The 24312-nt window shown below is 42.3% G+C and overlaps 1 protein-coding gene across 6 annotated transcripts; it reads left to right on the top strand.

Moving 5' to 3' along the window:
* The first annotated feature begins 448 nt into the window (after positions 1–448).
* Slc17a3 (solute carrier family 17 member 3) lies at positions 449–23950 on the top strand. Of its 6 annotated transcripts, none has more exons than XM_075970998.1 (14): positions 489–589; positions 3026–3102; positions 6685–6795; positions 11689–11897; positions 12693–12926; positions 13144–13231; positions 18816–18902; positions 21197–21315; positions 21431–21592; positions 21869–21998; positions 22092–22239; positions 22532–22622; positions 23587–23723; positions 23800–23950. In XM_075970998.1, exons 2-13 carry the CDS (start codon positions 3072–3074, stop codon positions 23719–23721), a joined length of 1545 nt encoding a protein of 514 aa, XP_075827113.1. In that variant the 5' UTR covers positions 489–589; positions 3026–3071; the 3' UTR covers positions 23722–23723; positions 23800–23950. The 6 variants fall into 6 exon arrangements, with proteins under 6 accessions (XP_075827116.1, XP_075827113.1, XP_075827119.1 ...); XM_075970999.1 differs by having other exon boundaries at positions 496–589; positions 2974–3102; XM_075971000.1 differs by having other exon boundaries at positions 535–589; positions 3029–3102.
* Positions 23951–24312: the final 362 nt, after the last annotated feature.

Here is a 24312-nt window from a genome sequence, read left to right as displayed (position 1 = left end):
CCATATCAAATTCACAAGAGAGGCCTGTGGTTTTTGTTTGTTTGATTTGGTTAATAAAGAACTACAGACACTGGGAAAAAAAAAGGTGAAGCAACAGAGTGATTGAAGTTCAAGTTTGTCTGTAAAATTACGGTTCACATAGTTCAAAGAAAAAAACTAAAGAAGGGCCAAAAACCAGAAAGAGGGGAAGCGTATTTAATTCTAAATTATCTCTTTTTTGGCCTTTTAACATTTTTCAAACAGAACAAAAGTGGTTAGAAGTACTGTGGAGCAATGCAACCAAGCATCCGCAGGTGTCAGAGATGTGGCTGTCTCTGATTTGCTGGGAGATGCCTGACAGGGAGGCAGAGTGGGAAGCTCACAGCTGCCAGACGCAGGAGGTGTCTACCGTCCAAAGACACAGGTTCTTTACATTTTATCAAAAGGCATTTGCAAAGAAGTCCTTCTTGAGCTTCCGGTTTGATGCCTTTCATTAATGATTAACAATTTAAGCCCTGGAGTGGCAGAAAATCCTGGAGTGTCACTGGCAAGAGGTAAGAGAAGCCTGCTCAGAGGAAAAACAGCAAGCCCTACCTCAGGCACTAAGTTGGTAAGTCACGCAGCTGAAAGTCTGCCCGGTCCTTCCCGAATAACAGCTGATGGTCTCTATATATCCCTCCTCAAACCTCAAATGTTCTCCTGTCGACAAAATAAAAAGTGTGTGGCAGAAGGTGAACATCTATATCCAAAGGCCATGGAGAAGGAGGAGTGAAGAAGATGGAGAAATGGAAGGAGAGAGAAAAGAGAAGGGAAGGGAGAAGGGAAGGAATAGGGAGAGTAGAGAAAGTGGAGGGAGAGAAGGGAAGGGGGGACTGGCAGGGAAGGGGAGGAACAGAAGTGGAGGAGATGGAGGGGGGAGGAAGAGGGACGGGAGGGGGAGAAAGAGGGAGAGGAAGAGGGATGTAAGGGGGAGGAAGAGGGGGAGGAAAAGAGATGTGAGGGGGAGGAAGAGGGCCCAAGAGGGAAAGCAAAGGGAGGAACATAGAGAGAGAGGGAAGGAGAAAAAGGAAGAGAGGGAGAAAAAAGACTTGGAAGATCACTAGGAACGTTGATGCTAGCTGGTAGAGACAATGCAGCTGTGGAAGACAAATCCAAGAAACAGACACTATCAAGGAGTGTTTTAAATATTTTATATAGTCACATAAATTCACGGATGTGTGTAGAAGTGAATTGTCTACAAAGTAAGGGAGGTCCCACCTGGACTTTTTAATTTAAAAAAGAATTGGGGGGGGAGGGAGGGAGAGAGGGAAGAAAGAGGGAGGAAAGAGGGAGGAAGGGAGGGAGAGAGAGGGAGAGGAAGGAAGAAAGAGAGAGGGGGGAGGGAGGGAGGGAAAGAGAGGGAGAGGAAAGAAGGGAGAGAGGGAGGGAGAGGGGGGGGGAAGAGAGAGAGGGAGGGAAGGAGAGGGAGAGGAAGGAAGTAAGGGAAAGAGGGAGAGGAAAGAAGGGAGAGAGGGAGGGAGAGAGGGGGAGAGAGAGAGGGAGGGAGGCAAGGAGAGGGAGAGGGAGAGGAAGGAAGTAAGGGAAAGAGGGGGAGAAGGGGGAGAGAAAGAGAGGGAGGGAGGGAGGGAGGGAGGGAAGAAGGGAGGGAAGAAGGGAGGGGGAGAGGGACAGGGAGAGGGAGAGGAAGGAAGGAAGAGAGGGGGAGGGAGAGAGAGGGGGAGAGGGAGGGAGGAAGAGAGTGAAGGAGAGAGGGGGAGGAGGGAGGAAGGGGGAGAGGGAGAGGAAGGAAGGGAGAGAGGGAGAGAATGGTAGGCGGTAGACAAAATGGCTCACAAACAAATGTCAGTTCTTCTGTTCCTGAACTGAATAACCTAGAGGAGAGTCAGTGAGTTCTCTGAGGTCAAGTACTCTACCAGGGTCCTGAGTTTGTAGCAGCAGCCGGCTGCAGTAGCTTTTGCTAACCTGACAGCTGCTGGAAGGTTCTAGCACTTACAAAAACCACTATAGATAAAACAACATTAGCAATCAGTTCTCTGCCTATTGCATTATCAATGCAAAGAATCATACAGCTCTTACCTGATAGGGAATACAAGATTATGCTAGAGCCGTATTTGAGTGACCATGGTCTGGGAACACAGATTTAGGCTGCCCCCAAATTACATGTCACAACACAGAAGCCATTTCATGAATCTTATAGTTTACAGAACAAAGAAAGTCTTGAGTCAAGACAAATTTAAAATACACACGAGAGGCAGGTACAGTGGATGGGGGAAGTTTTTCTGAGGCCTCAGGTGCTCTCCAATAATATTCATAGACTGCTTTCGGGTTGGTGGAAGCTAGGAATCTGCTAAGTCAGTAGATTCTACAGGTTTTTTTTTTTTTATTTATTGGCCTTGGAATGCTAGTTATAGCACAAAGGTGGGCAAGGAATGGCTGCTGAAGAGGCTAAACCTATCTCAAGTTAAAATAATTGGCCTCTGAACCCATCCTTTCCATATCATTGCACTCCTTTTTTTTTTAAAAAAAAAATTATTTATTTATTTTACATCCAGGCCACAATTTCCTCTCCCTCCTCTCCTCCAGGTACCTCCCACCTCCCTTTTGTTCCCATCCCCCAAATCACTCCTCCTCTGTTTCTGTTTAGAAAAGGGCAGGTCTCCCATGAGCATCAACCAAGCACCAAGCTGCAGTAAGACTAAGAACTTTCCCATGTCTTAAGACTGTATAAGGTGACCCCATATGAGGGGTAAGGTTCCCAAAGCCAGTAGAAGAGTTGGAGACAAGCTCCTTTTCCCACTGTTAGGAGTCCCACACGAGGACTAAGCTACACAAGTACAGGATGTATGCAGAGGGCCTAGGTCAGTCCACGCAGGCTCCCTGGTTGTTGGTTTAGACTTTGTGAGCCCCTGTGAGCCCAGGTTCATTGATTCTGTGTTTCCTTGTGGTATCCTTGACCCCTCTGTCTCCTACCATCCTTTGCCCCCTCTTCTGCAGGATTCCCTGAACTCCACCTAATGTTTGACTGTGGGTCTGTATCTGTTTCCAGCAGTTTCTGGATGATGCCTCTCTGATCTGTAAAATAAAGGAAAACCATGCAACAATCCACAGATCCAGAGAGACTAGGTAACAAGGAGGGCTCATGGGGGGATGCCCAGATCTCCCTGGGAAGGGGAACTAGAAGAGATTTGGAGAGTGGACCGAGGGTCGGTGGGAATGGGAACATGAAATCATGTTGAGGGGTGGCTCATAGGGGAAAAGTACTGAAAGACTACTGGAAACGGGGGGGAGGGAGTGACATTTTGGGCCCAGGTTAAAAACTGGGTGCAAGAGAATCTCCCAAGAATCTACAAGGATGACCCCAACTAAGACTCTTATCAATAGCCAATATGTGACTTGAATTGGCCATCTCCTGTGACCGGATTGGTGTCTGGCCCAGTTATCATTGCAGCTCTAATCAGTCAGTCTTTGTAGACAAGGATTCTTTCCAGGAATTCTCATTGACATCGTGAAGATTTATGCCCTGTCCCCCATATTGTATTGGTCCTTTTCTTAGACAGTTATGCTTCAACAATGTGGCTATCATAGTGTTCTGAATCAAGTTCATTGCTTGGCGATCAAGTTCATGGTTTTAGATTCCCATCCAGATTAATTAGGGGGGGGGTAGAACTATAGCGCAAGCAAGGTTCGGGTTGGGCTTGCGCAAGAATGCTGGGATTAAGGAAACCAATGAGATGGTACCAACTTTACACAAGTTAAAATGCCTGAGAGGGGAAAGGAGAGAGGGCTCAGTAGTAGAGTGCTTGCTGTATAAGGATGAATACCTTAGATTTTCCAGCATCCATGTGAAAAGCTGGCTGCTGTAGCAGGTGTCTGTAATAACCGCATATGAATCCCTGGAGTTCCCTGCCCAGCCAGGCTACCTGCGTCCTTGAACTCCAGGTTCAGTGAAAGTTCTGCTCACACACACACACACACACACACACACACACACACAAATAAGGTCGAACATGACTGAGGAAGACACTCAGCTTTGCCTTCGCATGCATGAGCACACACCCATCCTCGTGTAAATAAGCACATGCATGAGAACAATGGCCAGAGTGTAGTGCTGAGGGGGAATGCTTCCATAACATATATGAAGGCCTGGGCTTGACCCACAACATCACCAAACAGAAAATGAACAAAATGGCTGAGGAGGGATAATGAAATGAAGAGGGGAGACAATTATAACGGGGTACGGGCATCCGAAGATGGCTGGTGTGACCTGAGGGCAGCGGGAGGAAGGCAATCTTGGAGTCCCAAAAACTGGAATCAAGTCTATAGCTGCCTTCACAGAGACTGGCATCACGAAAGAACACAAAGCTAGATGTAGCTACCACTCAGTGGAGAACACTGCTCATGAAAACAGGGTAGACCCCGCTCTGCCTGAGAAAACAAAACTGTATCACCATTAGGTGCAGGTGGCCTTAATCTTGTCTCTTACTAAAATTGAGTGGAGTTTTTGAGTGGAGAAGCAAAACACTTTCTATAGAAATCAAAGGCTAATTTTTAAAAAGTTTGAACACATTAATTTATGGGTGCATGTGTGCCTTGAGGGGTATGCTTGTGCCAGAGCATGAATGTGGGGTTCATGTTACGACTTGGGGGAGGCATTTTTCTCATTATATCCTGTGAGCCCTGGGAATCAAACTCAGGCCACCAGTCTTGGGGGAAAACACCTGTACCCACTGAATTATCTTACCAGCCCACCAAAGGCTGGACTTTAAAATTGCATGGTACATTATGGGATTAGAATGTTCAATGTTGAGAAGCTTAAGGAAGATATATTGATAGCAAATAATGCCATGAAACGAGCCCAGCTTCACTAGAGAAGTGTAACTAAAATCAAGATAAAAAAAAAAAACAACAACTAGCTGCCTTCTGAACTGCCTCCGATTTCAAAGGCTGACCATGCAGATGGATCCCGTGGCTGCCTCAAACACTGTTGATGACGATGTAAAATAGCACAGTTGTACTGAAGAGCAGTTTGCCATCTTCCTAAGAAGATGGATGTGTACTTGTTAATTACACAGTACTAGGTATTTCTCTAAAAGAAGCCAAAGTACATGGCTATACAGAGACCTGGACATGGGTGTCCATAGGGGCCCCAATGTAATGCTCAAAATCTAAAAACAATAAGATTGCTCATCAAAGGAAGAGCTTGACTAAACAGATTTTAATATAACTGTTCAGTGATAATGAAGAGCCAAACCATGAATATAGACTATATGCATAAACTTCAAAATGATTATGCCTAGTGACAGAAAAAGAAAACGTGTCCTGCATTGTTCCATTTTCATAGCATGTCTAGGGAATATCAATTACTATTTGCCATTAAAAGTTGGTCAGCAATAGCAGGAGAGGGAGAGTAAGACAATAGAAGATTTGGGACAATATATTAATAGGTCAGTTTGTTAGTGGTATTAGTGGCATGAATGAGATGCCTTTCTTGAACTAATCCTTAAGTAAAATTGAGCACTGAACATAGCACACACCTTGCAGTTCTACATAGTGTTATGCATAGCAATTTCCTATGGCATAGAGACCCTAATATTATATCACAGCAATGAGTTTTTCCATGTGAAAAAGGTGAGGTCTGTTTGTTCTTCAATAAACTCTACAGACATAGCATCAACTCATGGACAGAATCAAAACAGAATTTGAATTGTATCACCTGCTAGGCAGACTTATGCAGACTTTGTTGTTAATAGCAGACAGAGAAATAGACATTCCGATTTGCTCCTATGTCACTTTGGCAAAGCAGGTAATCTGTGAACCTGTATTTGCACGGAGGAGCGCCTAGCTCCCAAGCCAGAGTTCTTCAGGCATTCTACAGTGAGTCTGCTAAATCCTGTGATTAACAGTTCCAAGCCTTAGTTGCAGGATGCCTATTGTGTTGAACTGAGAGATGCTGATCAGTTCTATCCCATTCCATGCACCAGTTAGATGGAACGGGCCCAGTTTCGACTGTTTGATACCCACTCTTCAAATGTACCAAAGGCATCTCTTTTTAACTCACGCCTATGGATTATGTATTGTCCTGGAAACTGTTAGGTTGCAGATCCTCAAGCTCTCTCTCTCTCTTTCTCTCTCTCTCTCTCTCTCTCTCTCTCTCTCTCTCTCTCTCTCTCTCTCTCTCTCTCTCTTTCTCTCTCTCTCAGAAACCAGCTCACACACCCCTGTGGCTCTCTGGGGCAGAGTTGCTAAGAAAATTTGCTGTGATGTGGTGTTCAGTCTCCCTCTCATTTATAGCTGCAAACCCCAGCTTCCTCACTTCTCACTCCTCCACCCCCCACACTCTATCCCTAAACTTGAATTATACTAATTCAACCTTGAATTATACTAATTCTTATCAGTGCCTTCTTGACTTCTGGTAAGTAAGCCAGGACAAACTAAATCATGTGGCGTGGAACTTGCTCACCAACCTGAAAACCTATAAAAATCAGAAACCCTCTTTATTGTCTAGAGTCGAAGCCCCTCTGCAAGTCCCACTCAACACTGATATGCATGATGATCAGTCTGTTTTAATGTTTCTCATATTAGGATCTCATTGTTGTGGCCCATGAAGCTCTCTTTCTTCATGAAGTTTACCTGAGAGGTAATATCATGCCAATTATTTTCTATGAATCTGCTTTCTTTTCTTTTTTTCCCCCTGTCAAAAACTAGCCACCCAGAAAGAAAAAGCCACAATGTCCACAGTGGAATTGAAACCTATTAGTAAGCAGAGTGAGGACACCCTAGACATGCAGGTGGACAAGAAGACCCCTTCCCAGAAAGGTAAGCTGTGCATAGCTGGGTACTACACGAAGCAGGCATGTACACCTGCCCACTGAGTGTCTGGTGTGTTCTCTTCTGTAATGTAGTCCCACAAAACAGTGACCTCATCACTTTTAAGTTTTTGATTCGTTTTGAAACACAGTGATGTTAAGTCACATCTCACAGTTAAGTGAAAGAAGAAAACACACTCTTCTAAGACCAGTTTTTCTCAGTTACTTTCTCATCTTTACCCATATGAGTTTAGTCTTCATTACTGTTAACAAAGCTGTCGGCACACAGCTTCACACTCCATTTCTTTAATATCTGCATGGAATACTGCAAACACAATCACATAGCTTGATTAAAGTAACAAATGACACAAATATTCAAAATCAAGAAATGTAACAATTTTGTAAGCTTAATTCACCCATTACTACCTTTGTTCTATATGGCTTTTATGCAACTCCATACTGTGTTTTAACTTGCTACTGGTTTTCAGTATTGCTGTGTAAGATTATCAAAACCTTCTTTTCTTCAACTTATTTTTAATTCTTTAAAGTTAGCACATCATGTAATGGGTCTCACTAAAGCATTTTTATCCACGTGTTCTTTTCCTTCTCTCTAGCCTGCCCTTGCTCCCTGCCCAACCCTGGCTCTTTCCCTTCCTTCCCCAGATGGAAGACCCATGACGTGAAGGCAGAAAGGTCAACTGTCTGGAGGAAGGAAGGGAACAGAATGTTACACAAGGCATGCTTGACATATCCTAACAAGTCCAACTTCCACACTTATTTACCTGAAAAGCCCTCCTGTGGCTGATGTTTAAGCTGCGCCTTTTGATTTTGGTCCTTTGTTATTATCTACATATGAAGTGCATATGTTACTTGGCTATTATATGCATTTGGACTATTCCTGAGAACTATTAAGCTATATGTCTTATGGTAAAATAACATAGCCCTTGGATAATCACATTTGGATTATTTTCTTAGGTTTTGAACTGAAAATGGTAATTTTGAGACAAAATGTATGATTATTTTGCTTTCAGTGAAATGGTTTTCTTGTCTCGATACAGATGAAAATATGTGGAGGATTGCGAGCAAAAGCGGAAGTGATTTGTCTTGTGCCATAATGGCAACCCTCAAAGGGCTCCACCAAATAAAAACTGGCAGAGGGGAGCCATTGTGGTTGGAGACTAAGGCAAAAATTCAGACTTAAGCCACAACCATGTAGAATATCCCCAAACAAAAAGAGAGGGGTGGGATGAGCAGCTCGATTCTTGGGTATCTCAGGTGAAAAGACAGCAGCATGATCCAGGTAGACTGGATAAGGTGGCTTAGAAAAATACATTAAAGAAAACTATAGATGGGGTAGACATGTTAATGGCAGGGGGCTTACCTAGCATATACAAGTTCCTGAGTTTGAACCAGCATCACCTTCCTCCATCAAAGTGATATTAAGTAAAGTAAGAAAACTGCAGAGTGTTTGGGAAAATGGAATTACTATCAAACTGAAAAAGCCTTTGGAAAATTTTGGGAGTTGTCAGAGCTCAAGGGTTTATTTTTCACTTGTTAATCAGCTTAAATTTGATTTGCTCATCAACTGACTTTTCGTAAACAAAAAGTAGAAAAAAGGTGCTAGACATGGTAGTGAATGCCTGGTACCCAAGCACTGCAAAGGTAGAGGCAGGAAGACCATGAGCTTGAGACTAGCCTGGGCTATCCAACAAGATCCTATCCCAATAAACAAAACCAAACAAGACAAAGAAAAATGTTTAAATGTATCTTCAGTGTCAAGAACTGTAGTATTGCCATACTGATCTCCAGTTTTTTTTCTTTTATTTAAATGTGAAATAACTCCAACATTATTTTTCTCTATAACAGGGTAATTTAGACTTCTGTAGTAGGAACCCCCTCGTTTGTTCCTGGCTGCTCAGCCCCAAAATAACCACATAGAAACTGTATTAATTAAATCACTGCTTGGCCCATTAGCTCTAGCTTCTTATTGGCTATCTCTTACATCTTAATTTAACCCATTTCCATTAATATGTGTATCACCACGTGGCTGTGACTTACATGTTCCCACATGTCTGTTCTTTGTGGCGGCTACACGGCATCCCCTGACTCCACCTTCTTTCTCCCAGAATTTAGTTTAGTTTTTCCCCACCTAGCTCTACTCTACCCTATCACAGGTCAAGGCAGATTCTTTATTCTTTAACCAATAAAAGCAACACACATACAGAAGGACTTCCAACATCAGAGGTCTTTCATTTCATGCTTTTTTCCCAATCATTCTTTGGGTATAATGGTATCATTCTGTAGATTTTCCTGCTGTTTTATATTGTTCTCAGTAAAATTGTGATGCTTTAAAATGCAAATGTTAGTTAATGCTTGCCATTCTCGCCCCTTGTTCTAAATTTATATCTGCTACTATGATAAAAATACTCTGATTAAAAGCAACTTAGAGGAGGGAAGTGTTTTGTTTGTTTGTTGTTGTTGTTCTAGCGTATCGGTTACAGTCTATCATTGAGAGACATCAAGGCAGGAACTCAAAGACAGGTCTGCTTGGTGTTCTACCCAATACCATCTCTAGTGAAGGAACTTACTCAGTCAAGAAGTGTAGTAGGAACTATGGAAGAATGTTGCTTGGTGACTCACTCTCTGGCTCATACTTAACTAGCTTTCCTACACAGTTCCTACACAGACTGGGACCACCAGCCCAGAGAATGGTGCCACCCATAGTGGGCTGGATCCTCCTACATCCAAAATATGCCCAGAGACTAGTCTCAATTGAGACTTTCCTCTCAGGTGCCTCTAGACTCTATCAAGTTGACAGTTAAAGCTAACTAAAGAACAGCTTCGGAAGAAATTCTCTTGAAGTCAAATAATACATTCAAGTAACCTGTATTGATGCCACCCAGTGATCCCTGCAGGCTTACCACCTTAAAGACAATAGCCTGTAACAACATGCATTTACCATCTCACCAGCATATGCCAGGAGCTGTAGGGCAGCACCTTAAGCAGCTTAGCTTAACTTCTCTGGGCCTCATCCTGTCTCACGCTTTCACAAACTGCTCCAGGGGCTCCCACTCCACTCAAAATAAAAGCCACAGTCCCTCCGACAGTCCACACGACCTTTAGAACTTGGTTCTACTCTGGCTGTCTCCTCTGTCATACGCACCTGGTGCTGGCTCTTTGAACACTCACTGCCGTCACTCTCCTTCCACGACAGGGCATTTCCACTAAGTGGAGTGTGCCTTCCCCTCAGATGCCTGCACGATCAACTCTCAGGAATGTCCCTGGGACTCTGCCTCTTCCTGTTTTATTTTCTGAACACCCTCTAAGACAGACTTACTGTCTTGCCTTACTGTGTGTTGTTGTCCTCTCTGGAATGTAAGGCTCACTAGCTGTGTGCTGTTACACACGGAGAGAGAGCATTAGATGTGTGTTCCATAAGAACTGAAGATACTAATTAGACTAGAGAGCACGGCTTAGGAGAGTGGTCTATCAAGTTCCCCCAAGTGAACCAACTGATTTGCTCAACCACAGGATGAGCTGGATAGACTTAGGCTTCCCCAAGAGACAGATACTTGTCTGCTAAAGTACCCATGGAGGACCCTGGGAGCTCTTTGACACCCTGCATGCTCACTTGAAGCCACAGTCTCCTGGGAAAGAAAGAAGCAGCGAGTGTTGCAGAGTGCCCTTCGCTGAAGTCGGTCTGTAAAGGATACCTGCAGCCAGGCGAACACAGCTTCCGCAGTCATGTGATTTTCTATCACGTCAGTCTGCCTAATGTGCTCTGCCAGGACCCCTCAGCAGAGCCATGCTGCAGGCCTTTCCCAGCAGCCGTGGAAAGTTGCCTGAAGAGCTCGGGAAGTAATCAATTATCTAGCCAACAATCCTCAGAGGTCCATTTCTGAACAATTCTCGCAGGTCAATCACGGGTGCGTGGCACCTGTGTTTTCAGCACTTTGGACAACGCACCAGGCTCTGGGAACCTGAGGGGTGGCGGTGGGATTTTCCTGGAGCCACACACAGGGATTGTTTCAACAATTCTGTTTCCAGTGCAGCTTCACCGCAGGTTTTTAGCATTTGAGGGTGTCAACTTCTCAAATGATGAAACCTCTCTAGGACTTAAATCTTAAACTTGGTTCATGTTCTTAAATCTCACATTTTAAATGAAAAGTTATCCTCAACTTATTCAAACTTTAAATTTTATTTGTACACATCATATATGTGTGTATATGTATATTACATATATTATATGTATATGTGTGTGTCTATATATTACATATACATATATGCACACATATCACATACGTGTATATTATATATTACACGCATATGTATGTTACATATTATATGTTATATGTATATATTACATACATTATGTCTGCGATATGTAACATAAGTATATCATATTACTAGTTGTGCATACTATGCACATACATGTAATTTACATGTAGCTTATGCATTATGTTGTTATATATTTAACTTTTTATATAAGTTTTAAATTTACATACTGTGAATCATTTCATCAGCCCTAAAATTCAGTGATGTAGGAATGGGAGAGACAATATTACAGGAAGGACAGAAAGCCCCAAGTGAAGCCAGGCTCTGTTCATTTGTAGTATAAAATGTGCCTTGACTTAGTTCACTTACCAGCTGCTTTTGACTCTCCTTTTCCTGATTCCAGCCAAAACAGAAAGGTCATTTAAGTCACCAGATGGCCAGTAGTTACTTTAGATGGCCTCAAATAGCAGGCAATGATGACCAAACTCCTAGTCCTCCTGCCTCCACCTCCCAAGTGCTGGGATTACAGGCTTCTACCACCAAGCCATTGTGGTAGAATTATTATATCTTGTGAAAAATTAATGTTACCTCAATAAAGCAAGCCATGATATGATGTCCTGTTTCCCAGTCCCGAGTTTGTGCGCCATCCGCTACGGAATAGCCCTGCTTGCACATTTCGCCAACTTCACATTTATAGCGCAGAACTCCATCATCAGCATCACTATGGTCGCCATGGTCAACAACACGGACCAATCCCACATCAATAACTCCACCGAAGAGCTTCCCGGCGACTTGAATGGTGACCAGCATGAAGCCTCAACGCATCTTTCTGCAAAGGTAGGCAATGCAGAATTTAAGTTTGTGTTCCCACGTGTGTGTGTGTGTGTGTGTGTGTGTGTGTGTGTGTGTGTGTGTGAATGTGTTGTATACATCTGTGTGCATGTCTGTGAATGCCAGAGGCCAGATTTTGGTTTCATACTTTAGGAGCCATGCATCTTGTTTCATGAAACAGGATCTCTCCCTCGGACCTGAGATTGGTATGCTAGGGTCTACTAACTGCCCGGAGGGTCCCAGGGATTTTCATGTTTTTCCCTCCTCAGTGATGAGATTACAAGTCACAATGCTGGCCTCTTTATGGGTTCTGGAGATCAGAATGAGCCTGTCATGCTTGCACAGCAAGCACTTCACCAACTGAGCCCTCTCTCCAGCCCCTAAGCTCAAATTTTTTGCTATTCATGTTTATCTTTATTTTTCTAAAGTTTGTGTTCAAAACCCTGCTTTATAGTTCTTGGAAGAGAAGCCAGGGCCTTACACATTCTCGACCAATTGCTCTACAACTGAGCTACTTTCCAGCTCTTTCCTTTCTTTCTTATAATCATTCTGTTTTCAGAAAGGGTCTCATTAAGTTACTCATGCAGGTCTTGAACTCACTTTGTAGTCCAGGTCAGCCTTGAACTTGTGTCCTTCTTGCCTCAACCTCTTGATTAGTTGGTATTACATATAGATCTATGCAACCAGGTCTAGCTGTGTTCAAAAATTTTGATTGAGAAAATTCAGATCTAATGAGGCTTCTTAGACTTGGTAAATACCTTCCAGTGTGTGACTCATAACAACATTTTGTGTTTCCCAAAGGCCCCTGTGTATAATTGGAGTCCTCAAACTCAAGGAATCATCTTCAGCTCTGTCCAGTATGGCATGATGCTGATGCAGGGTCCTGGTGGATTCTTGGCCGGGAAGATAGGAACAAAGAAAGTGGTCGGAATTGCTCTGCTCTTGTCTTCGCTGCTCACTCTCTGCATTCCACCGGCTGCCAATCTTGGACTAGGTGTGCTCCTGGCAGCACGAGCAGTCCAGGGCTTTACCCAGGTACCAAGTATTTCCTTTTATTTGCTTTTTTAAAAAATATAGACCAGGCTAGCCTTGAACTCAGAGAGATCTACCACCTGTCTCTGCTGCCTGAGTGTTGGGATTACATATGTGTGTCACCATACCTAACCCAGGTACTAAGTACTTTTTAGACTCTGAGTTGGATGTAAATTTCTACACGGCATCATATCAACAGCTATAACCATCTTTATTTCAGGGCGCTGGCTATGGGGGTCAGTTTGCACTCTGGCAGAGATGGGCTCCTCCACAGGAACGCAGTCGGCTCTGCAGCATTGCTCTGTCAGGTAAGGAAGTACAGTCCAGACAGGTGCCTGGCCACCCAACGCTTCCCACTGGGCTCCTAAACAATTTTTTTCTGTTGAACAGTTCTTTATCTTTTCCTTGATGTTAATGAAATGTTTATACAAATTAAGAAAGCCAACACTTCATTTGGGTTGTGTGTTCATTTGTGACATGACATTTTTGTCTGTCTTGTGATTTGTGGCATAACTCTGTTTATGGTATGATTTCTGACATTTAAAAATGATTTTTTTTATGTCTCTAAATCAATCACTTTTATTTTGTGGGATTTAATTTCAACACACTGACGGGTTGTAAAAGCAATTATCCATGTTTTTATGAATTTGTCCAGTTTAGTTTTTACATAACAATTCCTGACAATAGTGTAAAGCTTATATTTGTGTTCAGTGGGACAGGGTTTCAACTTAGTGATTTTTTGGGATTGCTCTATATTGTTCTGAGAACATCTTTTAAAAAGTTTTCATCGCATTCACTTCCTTGTTATGCATGCACATCACAGCACATGTTGGAAGTCAAAGAACAGCTACCAAGAATCAGTCTTCCCCTTTTAGCATGTGGGTTCTTGGAATCAAACTCCTGTCATCAAGCTTGGCGGCAAGCACCTTTACTCACAAAACCATCTTCCCAGTTCCTGAGAACTCTTTTCTGAAAATGGCTTATCAGTGAAGTGTGCCCATCATGGGCATTCTGGAGGCAGATGCCTACCTAACTTACAGTAGAGAAAGTGGCAAATACATGGTACAAATTAACAATGGCCACTGTCAAGACTAGCACTGGGTAAGGAAAGCGTAGTGATGCAGGTAGCATATGTGTTCAAAGGGAGTCAAGAGCTCTTCAAGTCCAAAACCACGGCACACTTTTGAAGGGGCCTGCTGTTAATAGACCCCCTCAGAACCCCAGGATGGTGATAAGCAGCGTGGGTCACAGGAGTTTACATTAGCTGACAGAAAGGGAGTATCTGGTTTAAACTAAGGAAATTCACCTCAGTTACTCAGCTGTGAGGTGACCCCAGAACACAAGGGAAACCAGGGAATAAGAAGCCGGAGAACATGGGTATTGCAGCTGTGGGACTGACCCAGAGTATAGGGCATGCAAGGCATGCATGAGAAAGGGATGGGATGGTTAATGCATGTAATCCCAACACGTAGAAGGCTGAGATAGGAGGATTGCCACAAAGGCTAGTCTGGGCTATGCAGTGAGCGGCAAGCCCTTAACTCAATAAAACAAACTTGAAACAAAAAGGTCTTTTTTTTTCAAATTTAGAATAAAAACAGTTACTAGACCTCTAAGGTCTAGTAACTCAATTTCCCTTCACTTGCTGGTCTATATGGCCTGGAGAACCAAAATAAATCAACTGACACTATATATATAGGGGAATCTCAGCAGCCCACACACTGCAAGCTCCAGAGGCTTCCTTGTCTTTGGTGTTGAGGAACTCCAGAAGGAAATTCTTTTCTGTCTTCAGGAAACATAGGTACCCTCCTGGCTTCCTGAGTGACACAGAGAGAGCAGATGGAAAATTCCATCGAAACAGGGTTGGTTGAGCCCACTTTCCTGCCTCAGTAAGACTGTGATATTACTTACAACGATGCCTGGGTTAAAAGACAGGATCGCTCTAACCTGAATTCTAGAGAAGAACACTCCCCCCAGAAAAGTACCTGCCTAGGGCCCAAAGGGCCTGTCTGCTGCCAGCCTCCAGTGCAGAACACACTGCATGTTCCTTGTGGGTGTGCCAAATCTTTGACATTGCCACCCTACCTTGCCATCTACAGAGGTCACACTTAAGAACAAAACTGAGAGATGAAAACATCATGCAGTCTCATTTCAAACTAAAGGAGTGAGTTGAGTCTTAAGAATGTGACGCTAGTGTGTTGACCACCCTCTAGTGAAGGCCACATGTCCTCTAGTGTACAGGCAGCACGCACAAACTGGACTTGGATGTTTAAAAATAACAATTAGGTGAGTTGGGAAAGAACTAGGGAGGGGTAGATATGATCAAAATAGATCGCACGCTATTCTCAAAGAGCTAATAAAAATGAGTAAAAATAATCACAGAATATTTCATAATGTTTAAGTCCGTTTAAGATTTTATGGTGGTCTGTATTTCTAGCTATCCTGGGGTATTTAGGTGGTGTGTGGGTCATAGGTTGGACAGTTTTCAGGTACTACAAAATATACATAGAGGTAGAGAATTTTGCAGCCACTCACAGGGCTTTGGAACACTTCAGGTCAAACAGGACTCGTTGCTCATTCTTAAGGCTAGTAAGTGCTGGGAAGAAGAACACGTCTTATTAACTTGGCCCAGAGCTCAGGAAACAGACAGCCTCTCAAACCAAACTGGAGGCCGTCATTGCACAAATTCTGAGTTAAAACAGAGGGTGAAAGAGTGAGGAGAACTAGAAGGAGAGAGGGGAGAGAAAGAGAGAGAGAGGGAGGGAGGAAGAGAGAGGTGAACAGCACAGTTATCTTGTGAGAGATAGGAGGCAAATATGCACAAGGATCATGTGTGCTCAACTGCCTAAATCTTCTTTCTCTGTTTTTCTACTTCATCAGCCTTTGCCCCAAGGGTGTGGTAATGGAAAATAGGGTTAAAGTTCAAGCAAGACTGTCCCTAGAGGAAAGGCATCTTGGGCCAAAGTCACTTACTTGTATGGAAGAAACACAAGGAGGAATAGAGGAGGTCAGCTAAAGATCCTGATAACTGCTGTTTTGTTTCTTGAGTAACTGGAGCAGAATTGAGGACTGGCCCAGGCCTTTACATGATTCAATCAGCAGTGACTTGCTGATACATGGTCCTTTAAAGGGGCCCGGAGGGACCAAGGTAAATTACTTATCAATGTCCATGCTAAAGAAACTCCTGAGAATTCAGTCTTAAGATACAAAATGAGGAAGAGATGCTATGAGATATTTCAGTACCTGTCAACACGTACTGATGTTCAAATCCAGGCATGTCTATCTCTGCTAACACTGATCACGTCTTTGTAGTGAAATTTTTCAAAGTTCTCCCTTTCAGATTGCTTTAAAACATAGTACGCTCCCATTCTTGACGCTTGCTCTGCCTGTCACTATGCAGCAGAACACAGAACTTGGGCTTTATTTCCAACACGGATCCTATGATATTGGTATTTCATGTAGTTGGGGAAGAGTCAAGAGCAGAGAAGAAAGCGAGGGTGAAGAAATGAGAGGATGCACACTTAAGAGCCCAGGCTTGAAGCAGATTGGGAGGGGAGGAAGTCAAGAGCACAAGAAAGGACATGACCTTAGCTGGAAAGAGGAGTCTGCCCCTCACTGTAATCAAGGCAAAGACAGACATTTAGGGGAAAGATATGGATTGAGTGAACCTGGTGGTAGAATAGGAACCCTCTTCCAGCTTTCTATACATGCACCCTGGAACTTGGTATTGTCTTTCAAATGCCCCCTTTCCTGTTATTAAAAGGAAAAGCCCCAACCCTGGGGAAGTTTATTTAACTGCAGTTGGCTACTCTTGATTACAGGCAAGTTTGATTGTTAATATTTAAATAAGATAACACAGACAATATGCTTCAATAAACATGAATAAAGGAAATAGAATGTGTAAACAATTATTTCTATATTGTGGTGTAGGTTAAAAAGCAGTCTAGGCAAAAGAGTAAATTTGGAAGGCCCTAGATCTGACTCCACAGTTGTCTGTAACTGCTGACTGTGCAACACAACCATGTCAACAAGGTTAAAGATGGTAGAACGTCTGCCCACATGCACAGGGATTATTCACAATGCACAGAGAGTCTGCAGCTTGAGACAAAGGGAAACAAATGGGAGAAACAGAGAAAAGACAGTCAAAAATTTCAGCTGTTTTTTTTTTCCCCTCTTACTCTTTGGAGGTCCACCATCCTGCTCCCAAATAATCACATGGAGACTTAGTCTTACTTAGGAATTCCCGGTCTTAATTTGACTCGTTTCCACCCTGTTTTCTTAACTTAAATTACCCCATCTACCTTTTGCCTCTGGACTTTTCCCTTTCTTTATTCTATATACCCTTCTTTACTTCTTACTCCTTGGCTGGCTGTGTGACTGAATGGCTGGTCCGTGGTGTCCTCTTCTCCTCCTCCCCTTCCCACTCCTTTCTTCTCTCTCTTCTCCTATTTATTCTCTCTGCCTGCCAGCCCTTGCCTATCCCTCTCCTGCCTAGCTATTGGCCATTCAGCTCTTTATTAGACCAATCAGGTGTTTTAGACAGGCAAAGTAACACTGTTTTACAGAGTTGAACAAATGCATCGTGAAAGGATGCAACACATCTCTGCATCATTAAATAAATATTTCACAACATAAACAAATGTAATACATTTTAAACTGATATTCTACAGCAAACAATAAAGTTGATAAACAGGAAAAAACTGTACCTCACTACAAAGAACAAAGTTTAAAGTGAGGGCTCTTTTGTTATTTATACTAGGAGACAGGTGCTTAAAATTTTTTTCAAGATATTAGATGTTATAAAGGAGATGAGAAAGAAAAATGTTGGGGATTAAGCTGCTACAGCTTTCAACAAAGTTCTTTTACAGTATTTACCACAATTTGAAATATACATAGCCTTTCACCTAGCAAGTCCACCTCTGATATGCTATTATACAAATTATGTTCATATTCAGAAATGAGTAATAATTCCTGTTTAGAATTAGAATCTTCAGTGCAATGGAGATCTTTGTAAGAACTATTGTTCAATGAAGATGACTGTTGGGGCTGGGGAGATGGCTCCATGGTTAAGAGCATGTACTGTTCTTGCCCAGGACCCAAATTCCATTCCCAGTACTCGAACCTATAATTGCAGCTCTAGGGGATCTGATATTCTCTTCTGGCCTCCACGAGCATTTCAGTCATGTGCATGCATATTGCACACACATACATAATGTAATTAAAAAATAAAAAATTTAAAGATGACTGACACCCTTGGGCCATTATCATCTTACTTATTTTAAAATAACTTCATACACATGGACTTTGACAAGAATACTAAACATAAAAAGTGAGATTGCTTAGAAATATTTGAAAAGCTGTGAAATGGGATTATGTCTGACATATATTAGAGTTCTTTGAAGTTATAGAAATTGAAACACTACCATTAGCATATTTGCGCAGAAATCAGCTTTCCATGAATGTGTTTACAAAAAGAATGAATGTATGTATCTCTATAAACAGCATATAAGTGCACAGAAAAGAAGGTGAGTGACTGTTTCTTGTACAATAAATTGGCATGATGCTTGTCTTCAGAAGGATAAGGGGGTAGAATTGGAGGATGTACAACAACCTTGACTATTCATGTGCTTTATTCAATAATAAATGTAAATCATTGGAAATTAAGACAGCATGGAAGTAAGTATGAGTCTTTTGTAATGTCATTTGGGAATTTTGAGGAGAAAACAAAAGACTTTCAGAAAGTATATAAATTAAATGAGTAATCTGAAGGTTTTATATTTGCACATGGTTTTCTATGGTTTGGTGGCATGTCTCCATGTTCATTTGTCAGCCCTTGCTTGATATCTGTCTGGTAGAAGGCAGGGGTCCCACTACTTTTTTCCTTTCTTTCTACAGGAATGGTATTAGGAATCTTTGTTGTCCTCCTTGTGGGTGGCGTCATTATCCAAGCCCTTGGATGGCCCTTTGTCTTCTATATCTTTGGTAAGTTGCTGGCTTCTGAGCTATTCAGTAATGTTCTTCTGAAGTTGTGCATCTGTGTGTACTTGACTGAAGGAAGAGAGTCCAAATATAAAAATGTCAGGGAAGCCAAGTATCATAATACAAGGAAATAGCTTTTGCTAGTTAAATTGTGGAAATCCTCTGGCTTCATATAAAGTACTGTTCTCCTAAGGCTCAGTGGGCACAGATGCACTGTGCCTTGCAGGCAGGAGGGGAAGGCCTGCAGAACAGTGCTTTTTAAGAGATAAGAAGGCAATCCAGGGAGGTAAGTGTACCTATAAGGCTTGTCTTTGGTTAAACACAGCAAGGGGGTGGCATCCCGGGCAACTCTCAAGTTTCCCAATAAAAAGAAAATATCAAACCCTGAGACTAATTCATGGTAACTTCACTCTTGGTCCCAAGACATCCATTTAACTAGAAATCAAGAAAGTGCTGCTTCACCAACCGTTGCCACTGGAGGGGGCTTTGCATTTAATTTTCAAACTTCGTATCAGCTTGTTTGGTTCACACACCTGTTCCCCTTCCAGTCGGCGAGTATCCGAGGACAGAGATGGGTTACTGTCAGTTCTTGAAACTTTGTAGGGCCCAAGAAACATGAAAACTACTCAAGAGATAATTGGATAGATATATTAATACCAGACAATAAGGAGTATTACCAGCTCACCAAGAAGACACAACAATTGGAAATGCGCATGCACCCGACAGCAAAGCCCCCAAATGCGCCATGCAAGAACTGATGGAACAAGCTTGGGATGTAGGCCGGTTGATAAAGTTCTGGGCTAGGAGGGAGCCATGGGTTCAGTTTCTAGGAAAACTGGGCGTGGTGGCACATGGCTCTAATCCCAGTTCTCAGAAAGCAGAGACAGAATGATCAGAAGTTCAAGGGAAAGCTTGAGACCAGTCTGGGCAACTCAAAACAGTGTTCTGTGGAGCAGGAGTAAGATAAGGAAACAAAACCTTCAAGAAATATTAACCAGACAGCCTAGGCAAATAGGTGAGCTCCAAAGTCAGTTAGAGATTTCTGTGTCAAAGAAATCAAGAAAGACAATTCCCTCACCCCCATCCACAAACACCAGACCTACATGTAAAATCTGGAAAAATTATTCAGAAGAAAATACTTTGTTCTTTAATTAACCAAAGAATTCCTAAATATAACACTATAGGTATGAGTCACTAAAAGTAGATGAAATCGATGAATTGGATATCCACAGAGTTAAAAAAAAATCCTTTTCAAAAGAGATTGCTAAAATAATAAAAAGACGAATTGGCTCAAGGGGAAAATATCTACAAAACAATTATTTGTTTTTCTAAAATTTGTAAACAATTTTCAAAACTCAGTGAGAATACAAAACCCTCCATTGAAAACTAAGCAGAAACATTTCACCAAATACACACAAAGAGAGCACAGACCTGTGGCCAGGGGCTTAACTAAGCCCTTTAATCATGGCGGTATGAAAAGCAAAAGTACAATGGGATACCTCCATATGCTTATTAAAATGGCTAATACTGAAAATATTGACACTAAGTATTATGCTCTCCCTAAGGTCTTCCCATATACAAGAGACTAAGAAATGTATTAGACAGCTTGTTTGAGAACTGGGGAGGGCTCAGAATGAGCTTTGGCAATGGCCTCTCCTAGAAAATGTCCCAACATGAGAACAAGCCATTCAAAATACCTAAAGGAGGCTAAGGCAGCCCAGAACAAAGAATATAATTGGGAAAGCACACATTTCCAATTATTGCCGCACTGTTCACAGTATCCCAAGCATGGAACCAGCCTAGATGGCCAGCAACAGAGAACAGATAAAGGAAATGTACGAAGTCACAGTGGAATTTGATTCAGCCAGAAAGAAGAATGAAATTACGTCATTTTCTGGAAAATGGAGGGAACTGGAAATCATAGTAAGAGAAATAAGTTAGATACAGAGAACAAGCCACATATTTTCTCTCATTTGTGGGAACTAAAATTCTTTGTAAAGTACATCTGTCTATCTATCTCTACATGTAGGCATACATACATAATACATACATGGGTCACACATACATATATCTACATATATATATATGTAGCAGCAGAGAAAGGAGATTAGTAACTGGTAGGAGGGGAGAGGGAGGAGAAACTCGGGAGAGGATGTGAAGAAGCTGACATGCTCAAAATGCATGGTACATTTAAAAGTAATTATTAAAAACCAACATTATGTGCAATAACTATTACAAAAATTAAAAAAGAAAAAAGACAAAATGAGCTCTTTGATGAACTCTCCCCTTGCTCACAGGAGGTTTTGGCTGTGGCTGCTCCCTTCTCTGGTTCATTCTGGTTTATGATGACCCTGCCTCTCACCCATGGATAAGCACTTCAGAGAAAGAATACATCTTATCCTCCCTTCACCAACAGGTACTCATAAAACCTCCAACCTCTGCAAAAACCTTGCATCTACATCTGGGTTCTGAAGAGGGGCAGAGACTTTGAACCTTATATTGATCTTATTACTCAGACCATTTGCTTTCAGATCAGTTCAGAAGAGCAATCACTTCCCATCAAAGCCATGCTCAAATCTCTACCACTCTGGACCATGTGTCTTGGCACTATGACCCACCAGTGGCTTGTTAACACCTATATAGTATACATCCCAACCTACATCAGTTATGTGTTCAAAATTAACATCAGAGACGTGAGTAGATTTCATTCCTTTCCTTCCTTGTGTTTGCATGATTGCTCTGCTACTCAGGTGTCATAAATCATTCAATCTGCAGGGCGTTACCCTCATGACCCCAAATAATCTGATCTTTCAAACCAATGACAGCAACCTTGCTAGGGGCATGACGTAAGAGGTGGGCAGGATTCCCAAGAAAGGGTGGTTTCTGAGAGTCAGGATGACCTGAGGGAATTACCAACAAGTTTTTGTCACGGCCTTAATGATGGTCATTCACCTGTCTTTTCACCTCAGAATGGGTTCCTGTCTTCTCTTCCCTTTTTCATTGGCTGGGTCGTTGGCATCCTGGGAGGCCTGCTGGCTGACTTTCTTCTGAGCAAGAATTTTAGGCTCGTAACTGTAAGGAAAATCCTCACAGTTTTAGGTAAGAACAGGGTATGAGGGTTGAATGACTTCTAAGTATTCAACAACCAAAGACTGCGTCTCATTCTTGGATTCTCTCTTCTGCACTCCCTAGGAAATCTTCCCTCAGCAGCCCTCATTGTGTCTCTGCCCTACATCCAGTTCAGCTATGTCACAACAATTGCATTTCTGACACTTTCCTGTGGGCTAGCCCCTCTATGTCAGTCCGGAATCTATATCAATGCTTTAGACCTTGCCCCAAGGTAGGACTCTGACATCTGCTCTTAGTTTCACATTTTCTGGGTGAAGGGAGGGTGATCTATAGTGTTCTGGGGTCTCAAAGAATAGAAAACAATAAATCATAAGCATGGACCATAGATGGGCCTATGGTGTGTTGGGTGGAAAGGTGTGGACTTATCATATTGCCTCACATTGAATATACAACACCCAAGTCCTTTTAGATGTAATTACACGGTGGATTCATACATAAAGCAGGGCTGAAAGATACTGTCAACTATGTCTGGATTTAGCTTGGGACATTCCTGTCACCCACAGGTATGCCAGCCTTCTCATGGGAACATCAAGAGGATTGGCACATTCATCCGCTGTGCTGGTACCCCTTATTGGTGGCTTTTTCCTCGATCAGGTAATTTTCATGCCAAGACAGACTTTTAAAATACCACGTGCATTTGTAAAAGTGATAATAGTTAAAGCGTATAGTCAAAGGTTGGAAAATAGCATTGAATTTTGGGTGACCGTGAAGTGTAGAGCAGAATGAACCAGAGTTGAGGTCATTCTGGAGTCAGAGAACTAATCACAGCTCCATTCATAATCCCCATTTGAAATGGGAAACAACCCTATATGATTTCCGTGCTGACCTGCCAAGTCATTGAGGCTGAATTTTCATTGTGTAAATAATCACACACAGGGAAGGAGAGGAAGCATGTTAAGTGCATGCCGCATGCTGATATTATGACAAGTACTTTTTTTTTCAGACAATGTTTCCTGGCTATCCTGGAACTCACTCTGTAGACCATGTTAGCCTCGAACTCATAGAGATCCTGCTGCCTCTGCTTCCTGAGTGTTGGGATTAAAGGCATGTGCCACTACCACCTGACTATGTATGACAAGCATTTTATACAACACAATCTTGTTTAGCTTTTCATTCTAACACAAGTATGAAAATTAACAACATCACCCTCATCTCCTGATGCTTTAACTGAAAATCTGATACACTGAGTCTTTCTGATCTGAGGAAAGAACTCTGACGCCTAGAATATCTTTACCACATCGTAACATTCGATGGAAGAATATTAGAACGGGTTTTAGCATAGCATATGTAGGCAAGGTTGGGCAACAGAGAATATGTATGACATATTGATAATAATGACAAATATAACTCTGTAGGTCAATCATGAGGGTCTCCAAATCTCTCTTACGTAGAACATTTTGAGTATATTTTGGATTTCTTTTATCTAACGATCAAGAGATTTGTAGGAAATGAATCTCGGCATGGAAAACCCCTAGAAACTGTCATCTGAACTAGTGATTCAGTTTCATCAAAAAAGAGAGAAAAAAAGTCATATGTATTTTGGGTTTTGTGTTCCCAGGACCCTGACCTCGGGTGGAGGAATTTCTTTTTCTTATTGTTTGCCGTTAGCCAGTGTGGCTTAATCATCTACCTCGTGTTTGGAAAAGCAGAAGTCCAAGAATGGGCTAAGGAGAGGATGATGAGCCGTTTGTGAAGGTAACAGACGATGATCTCAGTAGAGCTATAGTCATAGGACTCCAAGATAGTCATTTCCGGTCATTTCCTTCCTCAGCTGCTCCACTTCCAGTAAAGACATCATGACACCTGCTGTTTCCTGTGTGAGAAGACTTCGGTCAAAAATGACATCAAGGTTCCCCACCTCCCTTTCATTCAGACTACTTGTGAAGAAATCTAAGATGAATAAAAGATCAAGTAAAATGACAGCAAAAGACTACGTTGCCATCTTTTAATTGAGAATGTGGGCACTGACATGGTAGTTTCACTGTCTTTAAAGAAAAGAACAAAAGTTTTTGAACTCTTAGTCTGGAGGGGCAATCTTAGTAGAACAATTATTTATTTTCTATTTGTCAGATTTGATATTAATTTCTTTCTGTGCATGTGGTTCTGGAAGTAGAGCAAGCGCTCTACCACTGGTATACACTCCTAGCATGGAGTTTCTATTTGCTGGGTTGGCTATTGCCATGTTTGTCACACGTGTTCCATTTATTTTCACTGTGCTCAGGCTACTAGAGGGTGAGGGTGAATTGCATGGCCTGTACCCACGCTCCCTTGCCCACCAGCTTCA

The sequence above is a fragment of the Microtus pennsylvanicus genome, chromosome 4 (genome assembly GCF_037038515.1).
Source record: "Microtus pennsylvanicus isolate mMicPen1 chromosome 4, mMicPen1.hap1, whole genome shotgun sequence".
In the NCBI taxonomy this organism is placed as follows: domain Eukaryota; kingdom Metazoa; phylum Chordata; class Mammalia; order Rodentia; family Cricetidae; genus Microtus; species Microtus pennsylvanicus.
This window is presented reverse-complemented; position numbering and strand designations above follow the sequence as displayed.

Coding starts and splice junctions, on each gene's coding strand:
- Slc17a3 (XM_075970998.1), top strand. CDS start 3,072: ATGCAACAATCCACAGATCCAGAGAGACTAG. Junction 12,927..13,143: donor CAGTCCAGGGCTTTACCCAG/GTACCAAGTATT, acceptor TCTTTATTTCAG/GGCGCTGGCTATGGGGGTCA. Junction 21,593..21,868: donor TCAAAATTAACATCAGAGAC/GTGAGTAGATTT, acceptor TTTTCACCTCAG/AATGGGTTCCTGTCTTCTCT.